This window comes from Telopea speciosissima, chromosome 6, assembly GCF_018873765.1.
Source record: "Telopea speciosissima isolate NSW1024214 ecotype Mountain lineage chromosome 6, Tspe_v1, whole genome shotgun sequence".
NCBI lineage: Eukaryota > Viridiplantae > Streptophyta > Magnoliopsida > Proteales > Proteaceae > Telopea > Telopea speciosissima.
Genome location: NC_057921.1, coordinates 5,793,137 through 5,810,111, shown reverse-complemented (window position 1 = coordinate 5,810,111; position 16,975 = coordinate 5,793,137). Strand labels below are relative to the sequence as shown.

Sequence of the window (16,975 nt, the reverse complement as noted above, 5' to 3'; positions counted from 1 at the left end):
AAAGGAAGTTCACATGTTGGCGGACAAGACTGAGCCTACTAACTTTGTTGCCATGGTTAGCAAGGGTAAGGGGTTGGTCAGTACATCTTCAGATTGGTGGTTAGACTCTGGAGCGACCTGTCATATTTGCAATAGCAAGAATCTGCTCACTGATGTTAGTCAAGTAGCAAAGACTGTCACTGTTGCAAATGGAGTCGTCGTGGAAGTGCTTCAACAAGGGACAACGAACCTGGTTCTTTCATCAGGTAAAATACTTACTTAGAAAAATGTTAACGTTTTTCTGATTTTGAAAAGAATTTAATTTCAATTGCAATCTTGCTTGATGTTGGCATGTCTATTACTTTTAGTAGTGGTAGAGTAACATTATCTGTTAACTCCTTTTATTTTGGATGTGCTTATAATCTGAATGATATGTTTAGGTTGAGTTTAGCTAATGAAACAATAAATCAGGTTAACCATATTTCACTTGATCCCAAAATACTACACTGTAGGTTAGGACATGTGAACTATAGAAAAATGATCAAACTAGCTAAAACTCATAATTTATCATTAGACACTTCAATTAGATTTAACAGATGTGAAGTGTGTGTTCAAACCAAAATAACTAGAAAACATTTCAGACCAGTTTCTAGGAGCACTCAACTTCTTGAACTTATACATTCTGACATTTGTGACTTTAAAAGCTACACAACTAGAGGAGGTCGAAAGTATTTGATAATTTTTATAGACGATTTTTCTAGATATTGTCATTTATACTTTTTAAAATCTAAAGATGAAGCATTTGAAAATTTGAAAATTTTTAAGAATATGGTAGAAAATCAGTTGAACTTGAAAATTAAAAGATTTAGAAGTGATAAGGGAGGAGAATACAAATTGACAGAGTTCAAGGAATTCTGTGCCTTTGCAGGCATAATCCTTGAAACTACTACTCCTTACTCACCTCAATCAAATGGCATAGCTGAAAGAAAGAACAGGACGTTAACAGAGATGTTAAACTCCATGTTATTGACAGCTGGCATGCCCTCTTGCTATTGGGGCGAAGCAGTGTTGACTGCAAATCACATTCTAAATAGACTACCACATTCAAAACTGACTTCTACACCTTATGAACTATGGCATAACCATCCCTGTAGATATGACACTCTTAAGGTTTGGGGCTGTATAGCTTATGTTAGGATACATGACCCTAGGAGACCTAAGGTGGGGACTAGAACAAATACTTGTGTATGTATAGGTTGTGCAGAAGACAGTGCTGCAGATCAGTTTTTGGATCTATCAACCAATGTGGTGATAGAATCTAGGGATGCTATATTCTTTGAGGATAAATTCCTTAGAGATAAAGGCCTGACCTTGCCTAGTCTGACTGAAGTGGTTACATAATCACCTTTGGAATCTGAACCAATTGTTTCTGAAACTACTCCCACAATGCTCCTTGAATCATAATCTAGAAGAGTATCTACTAGAGATCGAGTACCCAAGAATTTTGGTGAGGATTTTGTGACCTACCATTTAGAGGCTGATCCATCCACCTATAAGGAAGCGATGAGATCTAGGGACTCACTGTTATGGAAAGAAGCCATTGATGAGGAAATGAGCTCTTTAATGCAGAATGAGACCTGACACCTTGTTGATCTGCCTAGAGGGGCTAAGACAATAGGGTGTAAGTGGGTACTAAAGAAGAAACTTAATTCGGATGGGTCTATAGCCAGGTATAAAGCACGATTAGTAGCTAAAGGGCTATAAACAGGTGTGAGGGATAGATTATTTTGACATCTACTCCCCGGTCTGCCATTGGGCAATGATAAGGATTCTTCTTGCCATAGCATCTATTGAGCACTATATTGTGCATCAAATGGATGTAAAAATGGCTTTCCTTAATGGAGACCTAACAGAAGAAATCTACATGAACCTACCTGAAGGGTTTGTTATGGAAGGTTCTGAAAAAAGAGTTTGTACATTAAACAAATCTCTCTATGGTCTTAAACAAGCACCTAAATTGTGGCATGAGAAGTTTGACAAGACAGTAAAGAGCCTTGGTTTTCAAACCAGCAACTAGGATAAGTACCTTTATTTTTTGTCTGAGTCAAACAAGGTCGCGATTATTTGCTTGTATGTAGACGACATGTTGATTCTAGGTTCTGATATCTCTGTAGCGAGTGGCATTAAAGAAACCTTGTCCAAAGAATTCGACATGAAAGATCTTGGTGTGATAGACACCATTCTTGGGATGAGAGTAAGCTTCAGTAAGCAAGGGATCACCCTTAGTCAGACTCATTACATTGAGAAGCTACTTTCTAGTTGGGGATACAGTGATTGTAAACCGATTGAGACACCCTATGACTATAACAAACGGTTGAAATCTAACACAGGTGACACCGTGAATCAGTTAGATTATTCTAAACTGATTGGCAGTCTCATGTATGCAATGAGTTGCACTAGGCCAGACATAGCCTTTACGGTAGGCATGCTCAGTCGTTTCACTAGTAATCCTAGAAAAGAGCAATGGGATGCCCTATCGAGGCTGATGAGATACCTTAAGGGTACTCAAGGTTATGCTCTATGTTATACTGGACATCCTCCAACTTTGGAAGGATATTCTGATGCATCTTGATGCTCAGATTTGGGAGACAGCAGATCCACCAGTAGTTATGTATTTATACTAGGAGGAGCAGCTGTAGCATGGAAATCCAAGAGACAGACTAGTATTGCTCTTTCATCTATGGAATCGAAACTTTATGCTCTAGCTTCTACGGGAGATAAAACAGAGTGGATAAAGGATCTGATCATGGATATTCCATTGAGGAGTTTTAAGTTAAACTCTATATCTATATTCTGTGATAATCAAGCAACAAAGACGATTGTGAATAACTCACTCTTTAATGGTAAGAGGAGACACATCAGGCTGAAACAGGCCATACTGAATTATAGAACAGAACAAGGGATTATCACTTTGATTGATGTGAGATCGAAGTATAATACGACAGATGCTCTTACAAAGGGATTGAACAAAGATCGAACATTCAAAACTACGGGGGAGATGGGGTTAAAGACCATTTAGTCAGGTCTTAACCTAACCTAGTATTATTTTGAATTATTCGAATCTCATCTAGACTTGGTAAGCATTCGGAACAGTTTACATGTTTCAGATAACTTAGTTAGGTTACTAAGTATGGGGGTTTGTGAAACCATTCCAAACTCGATGGTGTAGCAAATTTTCATGTGAAGTCTCCTTACTTTGTTATTCCACAAAGGAATATAAAAAATGTCTGATATGTTTTAATGATATTGTGCTAGTCTTTATGTCATTCCAAATTTGATGACATGTCTTTCATAGTATGGTGTACCATTCCAAATTTAATGATACAACATAAATCTATGACTGATATGACGAACACAGTATTCTAAATGGAAACATGGTATGGTCCTTATGATAGAGACTATATAGGATCGAGTTCTTGTAAAGAAACTTGATGATGATGCTTATTGTTTTTTTATTTACCTTCAGTCATATATGAAATGTACTAAGTTTTTATTGTTGAATTAGATACTATTGTGTAAATGATTGAATTCATATTATCTTATGAAATTCATAATTGAAAAATTACAGAGAATGACGAAGATGGAGGAGAACGGTTGAATCTGGATCTCGATGAGGATGACTTACTTGATGAGTAAAGTCATACGGATTGCAAGGACTTTTCCTTTTGATTATTTCTTTTGGTTTAACCATTTGCATGTGGAACTTCGGATTTATTGTTGGGTTTAGTTTTTTATCTAAAACCCTAGTTTTATTTCTTGAAGTTTACTTATTGCTTATTTGATTTATTGGATTATTGATATTCAATTTATTCAATTTATATTGATTCAATTACTGATTGAACAATGGTTCCTATACATGTGTAATGGATATATGTAGAACATAGGAGGAGATTGTAAGGATATTTATATAATATCCCTTCATATGTTCTAATATAATCCTACTTGTATTAATGCCCAGGCTGTGAGGGGCAATCTAGTAATTAGTCCATCTGGCCTAAACCCTAGTTTTCCTATATATACTAGCTGGAGGCAGCAGTCTGGGTATTCCAAACTAGATACTCAGGGTGTAATGCTTTAAGCAACCTTGTGCTTAAACCCTAAACCCTAACATTCTTCAGGTTTCACTTCACTTATTAAATCTGTTTTCTTTAGTTCATTTAGATCTGAGTAGGTTTCTTTCTAACTTAGTTTTTCTATTTGTCCATCTGTTCCTCTTGCTGAGATGTGCTATTGTCTGATCGGGTAGGTGCCGTTACTTTGTGGTTCTTGTTCTAGAATCGACTATGGCCTTGATGTGATTTCTTTGAATCAGATATGGTGCTTGCTTCTGTAGGTTTTCCTTGTTTTGTTTCTGGTTTATGCTCTTACTTACTTTTCTCAGTCTTCTCCTCTTCTGTGCCTTGTGTTAGTTCTGTTTAGCTTGGTACAATATCCATTAGATATCCTCTGGTTTTCTTAGTTTAACACTAGATCTGTTTCTATTAGAGCTTGTCCTACTCTAATAGTTTCTTCTAGCTTAGACGTTTGTGTATGCTAGTCTTCATTGTGTCTGGTGTTTTGTCTCTACTAGTCTTAGCTTCCACTTGATCTTTTCTTTTAAGTTGTCTTGGCTATTTCTTGTTTGGGTGAACATCTGATTGTAACCTACTTGACTCTACTTGGGTTTTGTTTGCTTTTCTTTCAAGATCAGTGGTGATCAAGGTATGAGCTCTCTCTTATTTTGGTTTCGGTTCATTTCCTTTTTTCTCCTTAGATCTTATTCCCTTCTCTATAGTTCTTTGTCCTATGGCAGATCCAAAGAGTTCCTGGAACGAATTCGAAGCACAAATTGTTGTATTTCTTTGTTAATACTGGTTTGTGATTTGTTTTCTTGTAAACCTCATGCTCGGAGGGAAGTAGTGCTTGTAATTGAAAGGGATTTTCTGTTTTGCTGTATTTGGGATATTGGCTGGCACCCAATGGAAGAGGCTTTGTGTAATGCGGAGGTAGATTTCAGTAGTATTTCCTCTGATATGGGGTCAGAAGTTGTAATGGAAGATTTAGCTGTTATGAGTGGTGTAAATTGGGAACTAGTTGTAGTGGGGAAAGTCATCAGTCAGAAGCGGGTCTCGGCTATCACTATATCAAAGGCTTTAACGGTAGCATGGACTTTGCAGCGGGAGTTGATGGTTTGACAGATTGAGGCCAACATTTTTATTCTTCAAATGGAAGACCAAGAAGAAGTCAAGATTGCCTTGGATGAGGGACCTTGGCTGATCAAGCAGCTATTCTTTGTAATAAAAAAATGGAATAAAGATATCCCCCCCTCTCTCTGTGTTTTGATTGGGTGGAACACGTCTATGACCTCCCTTTACACCTACATACAAGGGAGGCTGCCATCCGAATAGCTTCACAGTTAGGGATTTTTAAGAAGGTCCGGCTACCAACTTCTCTTAAGGATATGACTAAGTCCCTAGCTATACGAATCGGCCTTCGACTAGATAGCCCACTTCGATGCGGGGTGCGCTTACTCCTCCCTGGTAACAATGCAATTTGGGCAGAGTTTGTCTATGCAAAGCTTCCTAATTTTTGTTTTTACTGCGGGTTGATTGGCCATGAAATTAGGAACTGTCCACATAAGGAGGCTTTCCCATATGACTATCGGTCTGATCTACTCCTATCTATCCCTGAGGATCTTAGGGAGGAGTGCTTTATGGTCACCTTTGGGGATTGGTTCCGTCTAGGGGGCATTGCTGGTCGCCCTAAGCCTATTATTTAGATGCAACTTACTGCCAAATTACTTTTAATGGAATACGAGAGACTATGTCTCCTCCCCGGGAAGGTTAACCCTCCCAATCCTGAGACCTTACTACATGCTAAGGGTCAAGTTACATCCTTCTTGAATCCACATCCCAAATTTAATAGGCGGACAAATCAACTACAACTCCAACCTGGTTATTTTTGTGGTGTGCCTAGAAGGGGTCGTGGTAACCGTGCTACTTGATCAGATAGGAGAGACCCCCCTTTGATGGATACCACCATGGATTCGGCGTCGTCTGAAAAATCAAATGATATGGCTTCCAAACCAGTTTTGGGTGTTTCTTTAATGGATTTGGCTGACTCAAGTGATGCTGCTAAACAAAACCCTCAATGTCCTCAAAGTACCAAGTTTGTAGGCGGCCTTTGTGCCTCACAGGACAGGTAGGGGATTGCCCTGCGATTACTGGTCCAAAATCCCCAATGCACATGGATACTGCTATAGTTTCGTGTTCCTTAGTTTTGACTTCCAATGGCCAAACTGGCACTACTTTGGAGATGAACAGCTTTTCCAATAGCGTTTCTGTTAGTCTGCCAGATCCTCATCTCCATCCAGTTAGTGGTAGTAGACTTGACCTGAGTGAGCAGCCTCTAAGTAATCACAATAAAGAGTTGTTGCCCCTAATTTTATTAGGGGCTGATTCTGGGACCCAGCAAGTTACTGATCTAGCCCTTGCGCAGGCCACAAAGATCATTTTGGTCACCCCGTCACCAGATTTATCTGAGGATACTATGCTTTCCTCCTCAGTAATAATTGAGGAAATTGAGCAGGAATATCTTGCTAGGCCCCCCGCTGTGAAAAGGAAAGCTCCTTATATACCTAGTCCGGTGATAAAAAGTTTCAAATGGCTTCAAATATCTCCTGAGTTTGAGCCTGAAGTGGGCCCTATTGTGCTTTTTACTTGGTACTCCCCTGAGAGAGCAAAATGATCAACCCGTAGACCTCAGCTATGTTTCTCTGCCTCATCTTCATCAACACCAACTGAAAGGGTTTGGGTGGCTGCCCTCGATCAGCCCCCCAATACCAAATGAGCCTATTGGTATGGAATTGTCAACGGATCGGTCGCCCCTTGACAGTCCAATATCTGTGTAGATTGGTTTCTACTAAGCGACTGTGTTTAGTTTTCCTCATTAAAACTAAACAACCTAAGGCTTATATGGAGGAAATAAAGAAAAGGTTATGATTCCTTCTCTTTTTTTTTAAATCCAGTTGGTAAATCAGGAGGTTTAGCTCTCTTTTGGATTAATTCAATTTCCATTTCCATCTTATCTGCCCCAAGTAGGATAGTTGATACACATGCCACCATAGCATTTTTACCAGCTTCTATTAGGATGTCCTTTGCCTATAGTGAGCTGCGGTCTGAGTCTAGGGCTGCTTTTTGGAGAGAACTCACTCAAATTGGGCGCACTGTTGGTGGCCCTCGGATCTGTGCTAGAGATTTCAATGAGGTCCTATCAACATCTAAAAAAGTTGGTGGTAAATAAAAAAACCCATCTTATATTCAAAATTTTCAGGATGCAATCAATGAGTGTAGTCTGGTTGAATTGCATTTCTCAGGCCCTTCTTTTTCTTGGTCTAATAAACGAAAAGGTCCTGATCTGATTCTATCAAGCATTGATAAGGTCTTTTGCAATGGGGAAGCCCTTCGTATTCTCAATTATATTGAAGTTCAACGCCAGGCTATGGTAGGATCAGATGATACACCTGTGGTGGTTAACCTGTTGGTTTTAAAGAAAGAAGGAAGATGCTTTTCCTATGAAACTAAATGGGAAGGTCATCCAGACCCTCCAAATGTAATTTCAAATGCTTGGGTCTCTAATTTTCATGGGTCCCCGTCCTTCCTCTTATCCAAGAAGTTGTTAGAGTGCCAGTTTCAGCTCAGGCGTTGAAGTAAGGTCCAGTTTCGGAATAGTTTGGTTGAAATAGATAAAATAAAATTTGACCTTGCAAAGATACAAAGATCTGTCTCTCGTTCCAATCTACAAGCTGAAGAGCAGCAATATTGTAAGCGCTTAGAAGAGCTTTTAGTTCGGGAAGAGAAATATTGACCCCAACGTTCTAGGGTTAAATGGCTACAAGTCGGGGATAGGAACACCTCTTTCTTTCACACGGCCACTGCTTATAGAATGCAATATAATCATATATCTAGGCTTCGTGATTTTATTGGAGCTTGGATGTGATGATATCAAGCTCTCTGAGCGTATTGTGGATTACTTTACTGATGCTTACTCAACATCAGGCCCAATTGGTATTGATGGATTTCTAGATTGTGTCTCCCCCTATGTCTCAAACACCCAAAACATGGCACTTTGTTGCCCTTTTACTGCAGAAGAAATAAAAAACGCAGTATTCCAAATAGGGGCTCTGAAATACGCATTGGAATACTGTTGGTGGTGATGTTATTGCCGCTGTACAATGGTTTTTCGAAATTGGACACATGTTAAAATATTTTAATCGTACAGCCATTGTCCTGATCCCAAAGCAGAAGCATCCTGAGAACATTACCCACTTTAGACCAATAAGTCTTTGTTCTGTTTTTTATAAAATAATTGCGAAATATCTTATCAATCGGCTTAAACCAATTCTAAATTTCCTAATTAGCCCATACCAAAGTGCATTCATCCCTTCAAGGGCAATTTCTGACAATGTTTATGTTGCTCATGAAATCTTATACAAAATGAGGCGTTCCAAAGGTAATTTTGGGTTTATGGCTATTAAACTAAACCTTTGTAAAACCTATGACAAAGTTGAGTGGACCTTCTTGGAACTTTTACTAGGAAAAATTGGCTTTGAGGCAAAGTGGATTAACTAGATAATGCAATGTGTATCTACTGTCTCTTATCAGTTAAAGTAAATGGATCTGTTATTGGGAAAGTTGTCCCCCAACGTAGCTCGCTGTCGGCAATCTTTTGGATGTTCTGCTTCTATGGTTGAGGTTTTAGCCATCCGTGATGCTATTACTCTGGCCAGCAGCCTCCAACTACCTCAGTTGCAAATTTGTTCTGATTGCCTCCCAGTTGTCCTTGCACTCCAGAGATCGCCAATCACTTTGGATTGGGCATCACAGTTAGTAGTAGTTGATGATATTTTAGTTCTTTGTACTACCTTTTCTTTTGTGTCTTTTTTGCATGTTTCACGAGACTGTGAAAGGAGCTCATTACCTTGCTATGGGGCCTCTAGGTTTGGTTTGTCTCGCTTTTGGTGGTCTAACCCACCTCCTGTCCTTGTAAATCTTCCAACTGGCTAGAGTTTCTCTGTTGCCGATTTCTTTTAATAAAATTTTCCCATTTGACCAAAAAAAAAAAAAAAAAAGATCCAAACATTTTTAAAAATTAAAAAAAGGGGAAAGTTTTCACATATAGAGTTGGAAAAATCATAAATCCCCACCCATTAATTAATGCCTTGAAACTCCCACCCTCTTACATACACGGTTTACATGCATCCATGTATGAAAACTTCTCTTAAAAAAAATAAAAACATAAGGTTGCCTCCTGAAAAATAAAATAAAAGAAAGGTAAGGCAAAGATAAAAGTGCCGAAAGTATCACAATCTGTTGAGCAGCTAACATTCTTTTCCTTTCTTTTTCTTCCTGGCATCATAGATTGATAGAGAGCAGAGAAAAAGGAGACCAATAAACAAGATATCAAGATGCTACTAGGTCAGGTGTTTCTGCTTCAACCGATAACAAGGCAGTGTGTACTTTCTCTAACCAGTTGTCCAGGCGGTCACACAATGATTTGATCTGTGGGATCCCCAAAACTCTCGGTTGAACCCACGAAACATGAACTGTTCCCTCAACTTGATCAATTATCCCCTCGATAAGATGAACCTGCAAGCATGTGTTCAAACTGATGAGAAGGCATAATCTCATGGCATTTCTGGATTTCAAGCAGTCATAAATATGACATTAAACCAACATATCAACCAAACATCATCATACCATAACGTTTTCAAAGTAGATATATAAAGTGAAAATCAAGTGACAAAGATAAAAGGCAACTTGGCCGAACTATCCACCAGGGGAAGAAGGTAACCTGGTCATCCGTACAACAATGTTCATATCAGATTGAAGAATATCATATTTTCTACTGCAACTTTTGAGATGATAAAATGAAAAGCACATCAGGGCTCAGGCTTGCAAGAAATTACTATGTCAAATTCAGAATACATACAAGTAGGGTACATTTCTTTCAGTATTGTTAAAACAAATTAATCAATAGCAATAAGAACAATAATCTTTTTAGCACTGCTTGGTGGAAATTCTTTTGGAAACTAAAGATTCATCCTAAATTTAAATCTTTTTTCTGGCGTGTTCTGAATGCAGGACTTCTTGTCAAGGCTTCTCTTTCAAAATGGCTTCCGATTGACTCGTCCTATGCTTTATGTGGAAATTGTGCCGAATCATACTGGCACTCATTCATATCTTGTGATTGGGCTAAGTATCTTTGGGTGGCGGGACCTTTGGGTCTAAGAACTGAATTTCTGGCCTCCCCAAACCTCCAGGAATTATGCCGCTCTATTTTTTTCAACAACAGTTTAGATAAACAATCCTTGATTTGGTGTTTTAGTGTGTTTATAATTACTTGCTACTTTATATGGTACTCTCCAAACATTGCTGCATTCGGCACAGGAATACCTAATCCCACACGCGTTATGAACTTAATTACGAGTTACTTATCTGATCTGAAGTTGTCCCCTCCCCAAATTTCATCCTCCTATGTAAATAATGATCAGTATATGTGCTTGCCAATTTTTAAATTTTATGGCTTACCAAAACTAGATTTTGATGTCTTAATCTGTGCAGGTTACCACACTCCTGGATTGAGCATCACTGGATGGTCCTATATTTTTTTGACAGAAGGAAGATTTACTTTTTTGGGTGCAGGTTTCCAGTGTGCTACTTCAGATTTGGAGCCCGTTCTATATAGTATTCGGACAGGACTGGATAATGCATCAGTTTTGGGGTTGAAGATTCAAGAAGTGTGGTGTTCCAACTCGATGATCACTGATGTTCTTCCATCTCCAGCCATATCTGCCTGGCCTCAACAACATATAAAAGACTTGTTTTATATTTCGAATATATACAGTAATGTTACCTTTTTATTTCAAGGGGATCCTTTTTGTATAGCTATAGCTTCTAACTTGGCCCGATACGCATAGGCCAAGAACACTGTGTATACTTTCATATAGTTATGCAAGTATATTTCTTTTATCAAAAAAAAAAAAAAAAAAAAAAAAGCATCCCGGCATCAGTATTCTGCTTCCCAACCCCAATAATCTTTTCAACTGCTTCAGAATATAATTCCAGTCTCCAACAAGCCTCACAAATAGACCCCATGAACAAGGTCTTGCCGAGATCTTGGAAATATCTTGCTTTTTTGAAAAACCGAGACGAGATGCTAGGCGAAATAGGAAGAATGCATTGTCTCGGCAGCGATCTCAGTTTGAGACCAAGACTGAACCCAACCCATGTATAAAAAGTCACTTGTCTCAACCGAGACTGGTCGAGATCTCGACTGCTCTTGGTTGTCTCTCTAGTTTAGGCAGAGAACTTCCAAAAACTTGGTTTTGATCCCATTTTTCGATGCAAAAATTGCCAGATTGCACAAGAAAACTTCTGCAAACATTGAACTTGCAAGCTCTACAAAAAATCCAAAGAACTTTGAAGAAGATTTGACCATTCCAGGTAAACCATTTTCCCCTAAATTTCTTTTTTTTTTTTTTCAAAAAATATGTTCAAATCTTGCTAGTTGGATATCAATTTAATATAATATATGTTACACAACTTTGGCCGATCTATGACTTTAAGGAGTCCGATTTATTTTTCTGTTATTATTATTTTTTAAAATTTTCTGAAAACAAAATAATTTCTTGCAAAACAAAATTGAAAAAATAGGTCAATAGTGGTTGTTTGAAAGTGATTTTTATGTATGGTGGACACTGTTGGATGCTCTACAGCCTCACAGAGTCACTTTTGTTTTTCACCCATAAATTGTATTATTTTATTTTTCAAGAAACTATAAAATATTGTAAAAAAAATTCAAAAAATAACAAATATTAAGAAAAAATATCTGTTTTTGTTGGGAAATTATTTACAACTTATGTACTATATATCAAAATTAAAATGTTGTCAAATGCATCATTCCATTATAATGTTTTATAGTTTAAGGTATAATTATTTTTAATAGAAATTCTAAATTTTATTTTTAATTAAAAATACATACTAGAGTTAGGGGATAATATGATTTAACTATTTGATTGTTTTAGTAGCTTGACATTATGTTTAATAGTTACTAATACACTACTATAAGTCTTTAATATATTACTTTTTTTATGTAACAATGTAAAACGTAAGAGATTTGTTACACAATGGCTGACCGTGGTGAGATAGCATGGCAACATGGAGATCTAATGTCGTAAGATAAAAAGAAGTCCGAGAGTCGATACTATGGGAAGTTGCTTAATTCTAGAGGGGCCACTAGATTGAAGCAACATTTGGCTAGTGGGTATAAGGATGTGGCCGAATGCACACAAGTTCCTTATGAGATGCAATAGGCCACATCAAGACACTTAACAGGAGGAAGCTTAAAGAAGGTTGAAAGGGAACAATAGTGAGAATTTGATGAGGCAGTGTTAGAGAGAGTAGCAGTAGAGGTCGATGCAGTGGCTGAGTGAAGATGTTACCAACAAGGTCTAGCAACTAGTTGATAATCTTTCCATTTGAAAATATAAGGTCATATGAGCAGTCGAGAGGAGCTGGTGGATCTGGCGTAGCTGCAACATAGCCAGTACAAGGAAGTGAGAAGAAAAAGCATAGATATGAAGAAAGGGAGATTCCCCCTCCTTTTAAGAGAGCCCAGAGTGTGAGGGTACCCCCATGGCCCCCACTCCGACCATGAGCACCTTCCCTAGATCCCGTTCTTTAGCAAGACCTACCATATACAAGCAACAAGATGCCTATCAACCAACCATCCCGCAAATATTTGGTAGTAAAGAAGATGCAACATAAGATGCCCTTAGCACGTTTGTATTCTATAATAGCATCCCACTAGCTTAGGGAACATATTATTAGGCATTCCTTAACGCTACAGGGAGGGCTGACCTAGGAATGAAGGGGCCCACCCATGTTTATTTGACAAAGGATATGGAGTTGAAAGAATATATTGAAAGATTGAAGCCAAGGTGGGATCTATACGGAGTTACTATTATGGCTAATAGTTGGACTAGACCTACTAGACAGTCCACCATCAACTTCATGATCAGTTGTAATTGTAAGACAATCTTCTTCAAGCCTTTGGATGCATCAAAGGACATTAAGGATGCTGCACTTTTATATAAGGAATTGAAGAAAGTTGTGGAGGAGGTAGGGCCAAAGAACGTTATCCAAATTCGTTACAGATAACGATTTTAACTTCAAAAAGCTAGAGAGAAATTGATGAATAAGAAAAGCAAAAGGATTCATCTCTTTTGGATACCATGCGCAACGCATTCCATTGACCTAATGCTTAAGGACATGGGGAAGAAAACTTTGGTAGCAAGTGTGGTCAGCAGCACAAGACAAGTGACCACTTTTATATATAACCATTGATATGCGTTACAAATATTACGGGAGAAATGCAATGGAGATTTAGTGAGGCCTGGTGTTATTCGATTTACTACCAACTACATTACATTGAAGAGCTTTCAGAATCAGCCTCTTGAGGGGTAGGCTACAGTAGTGGATTCTCTTCCTTCATCTTCTTTACAGAGGGGCTGTTTGGTGGTGGTTCTTTCCTCTGTAGCCGTTGTCAACATTGCAGCTCTAGAAAAAAGAAAGATGTGGATGAAAGTTGTCGGTCTGAGATCTATGTTTGCTAGTGAGTAGTGGTTTGGCTGAAGGGAGTTGAATACTGACGAAGGAAGAGCAGCACAGGAGACCATCGCTAGTTAGAAATTCTAGCATGACTTGAATAAAGTGGTTGGTATATTAGAGCTAGTGGTTAGGTTACTAAGGCTAGTGGATACTTGGCCCACATATATGTTGCCATTCAGAAGATGAAGGACTTTGTAAGAGTTGCAATACCCAAGTGAGTTTTATATGTTTGGTTCAACATACTTTACACTTTATATTTATATTTACATTTACATATTCAAAAGCACTAACAAGTTATTTATGTCATTACTATCATACTATCTTAATCCCAAATATCATTACAAGCATAATCTTGGACTTGAACTAGAACTAATCGAAGCTGTTGAAAATGTCATTGAGAAGTTGAAGCCAAATACAAAGATCAGGCTGACGCAAATAGTGAGGTGAGAGATTGAGATGTAAGCAAAAGAATGCGTTAGTTACTTTACTGTACTGTGTACTAAATAGGAAATACTAATGCAAGACATGTTTGAACTTTGAAATGAAAATAGATCAAATACTTCAGAGCCACTTATCATGAGGATCAGGAGAGAGAGAGCAGGTGGTAGTGGAGGAGCTGGTGCTAGTGGTAGTGGAGGAGCAGGTACATCTAGAGCAGGTGGTAGGCAGCCTGGGTTGCCTCATCCCTTTAGGAGATCACAAATTACGAGGGCAGCTCCACCTCCACCACCTCCAGTAGTACTACCACGAGATGACCCAACACTTCACCAAGCACCTCGTGTTTACAGAAAGAAAGGCAACAAGCAACCAAAAATCAAGGGAGCATGGAAAAATCTGAAGGGGATGGTGAAGGAATCTATAACTAAGTTGATGTTATACAATACCATCCCAGCAAACACCGCACAAGGCCCCTTTTATCAGACTATGATAGATTCCATTGCTAAGGCTGGCCCAGGGTATAAGGGGCCCACCCCACATGAGATCATGAATGTGTATTTGCTCCAAGAGAAGAAAGAGCTTCAAGTCTATATCAATGAAATGAGGGGGACGTGGGAGAGCGGGGTGACCATAATGTGTAATGGTTGGATTGGTCCTACAAGAAAGTCCATCATCAACTTTATGGTGTATTGTGATGGGAGGACAGTCTTTCTCAAGTCTATTGATGCATCCAAGGAGAAAAAGAATGCAAAGTATATCTACAAACTATTGAAGGAAGTGGTAAATGATGTAGGAGTGGGGAACGCTGTCTAGATTGTAACGAACAATGGAAGCAACTACATGAATGCCGATGAGAAGTTGATGCAAAACAGTAAGTACCGCTGTTTTGGACTCCTTGTGCTGCACATTGTATAGACCTCATGTTGAAGGATATGAGAAATATCAAATTGGTACAACATGTTGTGGAATAGGCAAGACAAATGACCAATTTTGTCTACAACAATGGGTTTGCATTAAACCTCTTGAGGGAGAAGTGTGGGAGTGACTTAGTGAGGCCGGGCATAACTAGATTCGCCACAAACTATATTACACTTAAAGAGTATAGAGACCAAGAAGTCCGGACTTAGATTTATGTTTGCTTCTGAAGATTGGTTTAACTGGAATGGGTCCAATACCCATAGTGGTAGGGAAGCACAAGCTACCATTTCATCAGATGACTTTTGGTCAAAGTTGCATAAAATGGTATAACTTTTGGACCCAGTGGTCAAGGTTTTGCATATAGTTGATTCTCCTCTCAAGGGTCCAACCATGTCACATCTATATGCTACCACAGACTTGATGAATGAATGTGTTTACAATGCGAATCCACGAGGTAGCAAACACTTTCTCAAAATTATTAAGGAGCACTGGAAAAATCAATTTATGCATCCACTGCATAAGGTTGGTGAGTGTAGTTTGTTTTTTATGCAATTACATCTTTTAAAGTTAATTTGAAAGATATATTACTAACTATTAAGGCATTAACAATATGTAATGTCAATTTCAGCATACTATTTGAACTTCAAGTACCAATATAATCATAGGCTTGGGTTGAATAGTAGTCTTATTGAAGCAGTAAAACAAGTAGTTGCCAAGTTGGAGTCGAATAGTAATTTACAAGCTAAATGCAACAATGAGGTGAGTTTTATAAGTTATAATTCATTTGGAATTACTTCAGTAAATACTAAATAGTAATGAGTCATTACTAATTTTAAAACTTGAAGACTTTTAGGGATGCATTGGGGAGTTTTGGAACCGATGTTGCAGAGCAAGGCCGGACACGCGGTGATGCCGGTACTCATTAGTCATTACTCAATTCAATATCTTATTCTTTAAATTATGTATGTATTGAAACTTTTGAAATGAATATAACACGTCTCTTTTGTTGTAATGCAACTGAATGATGGGTGTGGTATGGGGGTTCGACAGAGAATTTAAAGAAAATAGAAATCAAGGTTCTCTCCTAGACATGTTCCGCATCTGGCTATGAATGGAATTGGAATAAATTTTCTCTCATCCACTCCAAGGGGAGAAATAGATTGGGTTCCGAACGTCTATCTGACTTGGTATATGTGCATTACAATATTAGGTTGAAGATGCAACACATACGCATGGGACAAGAGGGTATCAGGGAAAATATTGATCTCGAAGACATTTTCCCAGTGGAGTGAGATGATGAAGATCCTATTGTGGATTGGGTGAGGGATAGAGGTGATGTAAAACCCCTGCCCAAAAATACAGGCTAATTGGAATTTTTGTTGAAAGCCCAGAATCCGAGGTCAAAGCTATCAGTATACTGTGGTGCATTGAACCTGTGGTTGAACATAATGAGGTAGCTCCATTGGTGAGGACCTACATATCATTAAAAAGGCAAACACCAACTCCTTGTGACTGTACAGTTCACCACCAAATGTATAGGCTAAGGAAGGTACAATTCCTTGATTCTAGGACTCTTGGACTTAAATCCTAGTTCTAGGCTAAACAAATGATGATCCTCATCACTTTAAATAATTTAGATAAGGCCTTTTTAGACCCAAACATCAATTTCATGATTGATTTGAAGATGAGAACCCAATTCCATACATACATCTTAAATCCCAACATAAATGACAAATTCTGTTAATTTACAGATTGACCTTCTCTTAGTTAAAATGATATAACTCTACCACCCAAACTTATTTTGTGTTGGTTCCAATTTTGTTAGAAACTAGACTCATAGGGCTGCATTTTGTTAGAAGACACCATTACCTAGATATGTCTCTAAGTTAGTTAAAAGTTTAGCTCAAGTTGCTGTCAAAATCGGATCCTGC

The 16,975-nt window shown here is 38.3% G+C and overlaps 1 protein-coding gene across 1 annotated transcript in view; it reads right to left on the bottom strand.

Moving 5' to 3' along the window:
- Positions 1-9,418: 9,418 nt before the first annotated feature.
- LOC122665408 (26S proteasome non-ATPase regulatory subunit 13 homolog B-like) overlaps positions 9,419-16,975 on the bottom strand; it is a 31,450-nt gene continuing 23,893 nt past the window's right edge. The window contains exon 4 of the mRNA XM_043861556.1: positions 9,419-9,665. Coding sequence (XP_043717491.1) covers positions 9,480-9,665 — 186 coding nt within the window. The 3' untranslated portion in view covers positions 9,419-9,479. The remainder of the gene's footprint in view (positions 9,666-16,975) is intronic.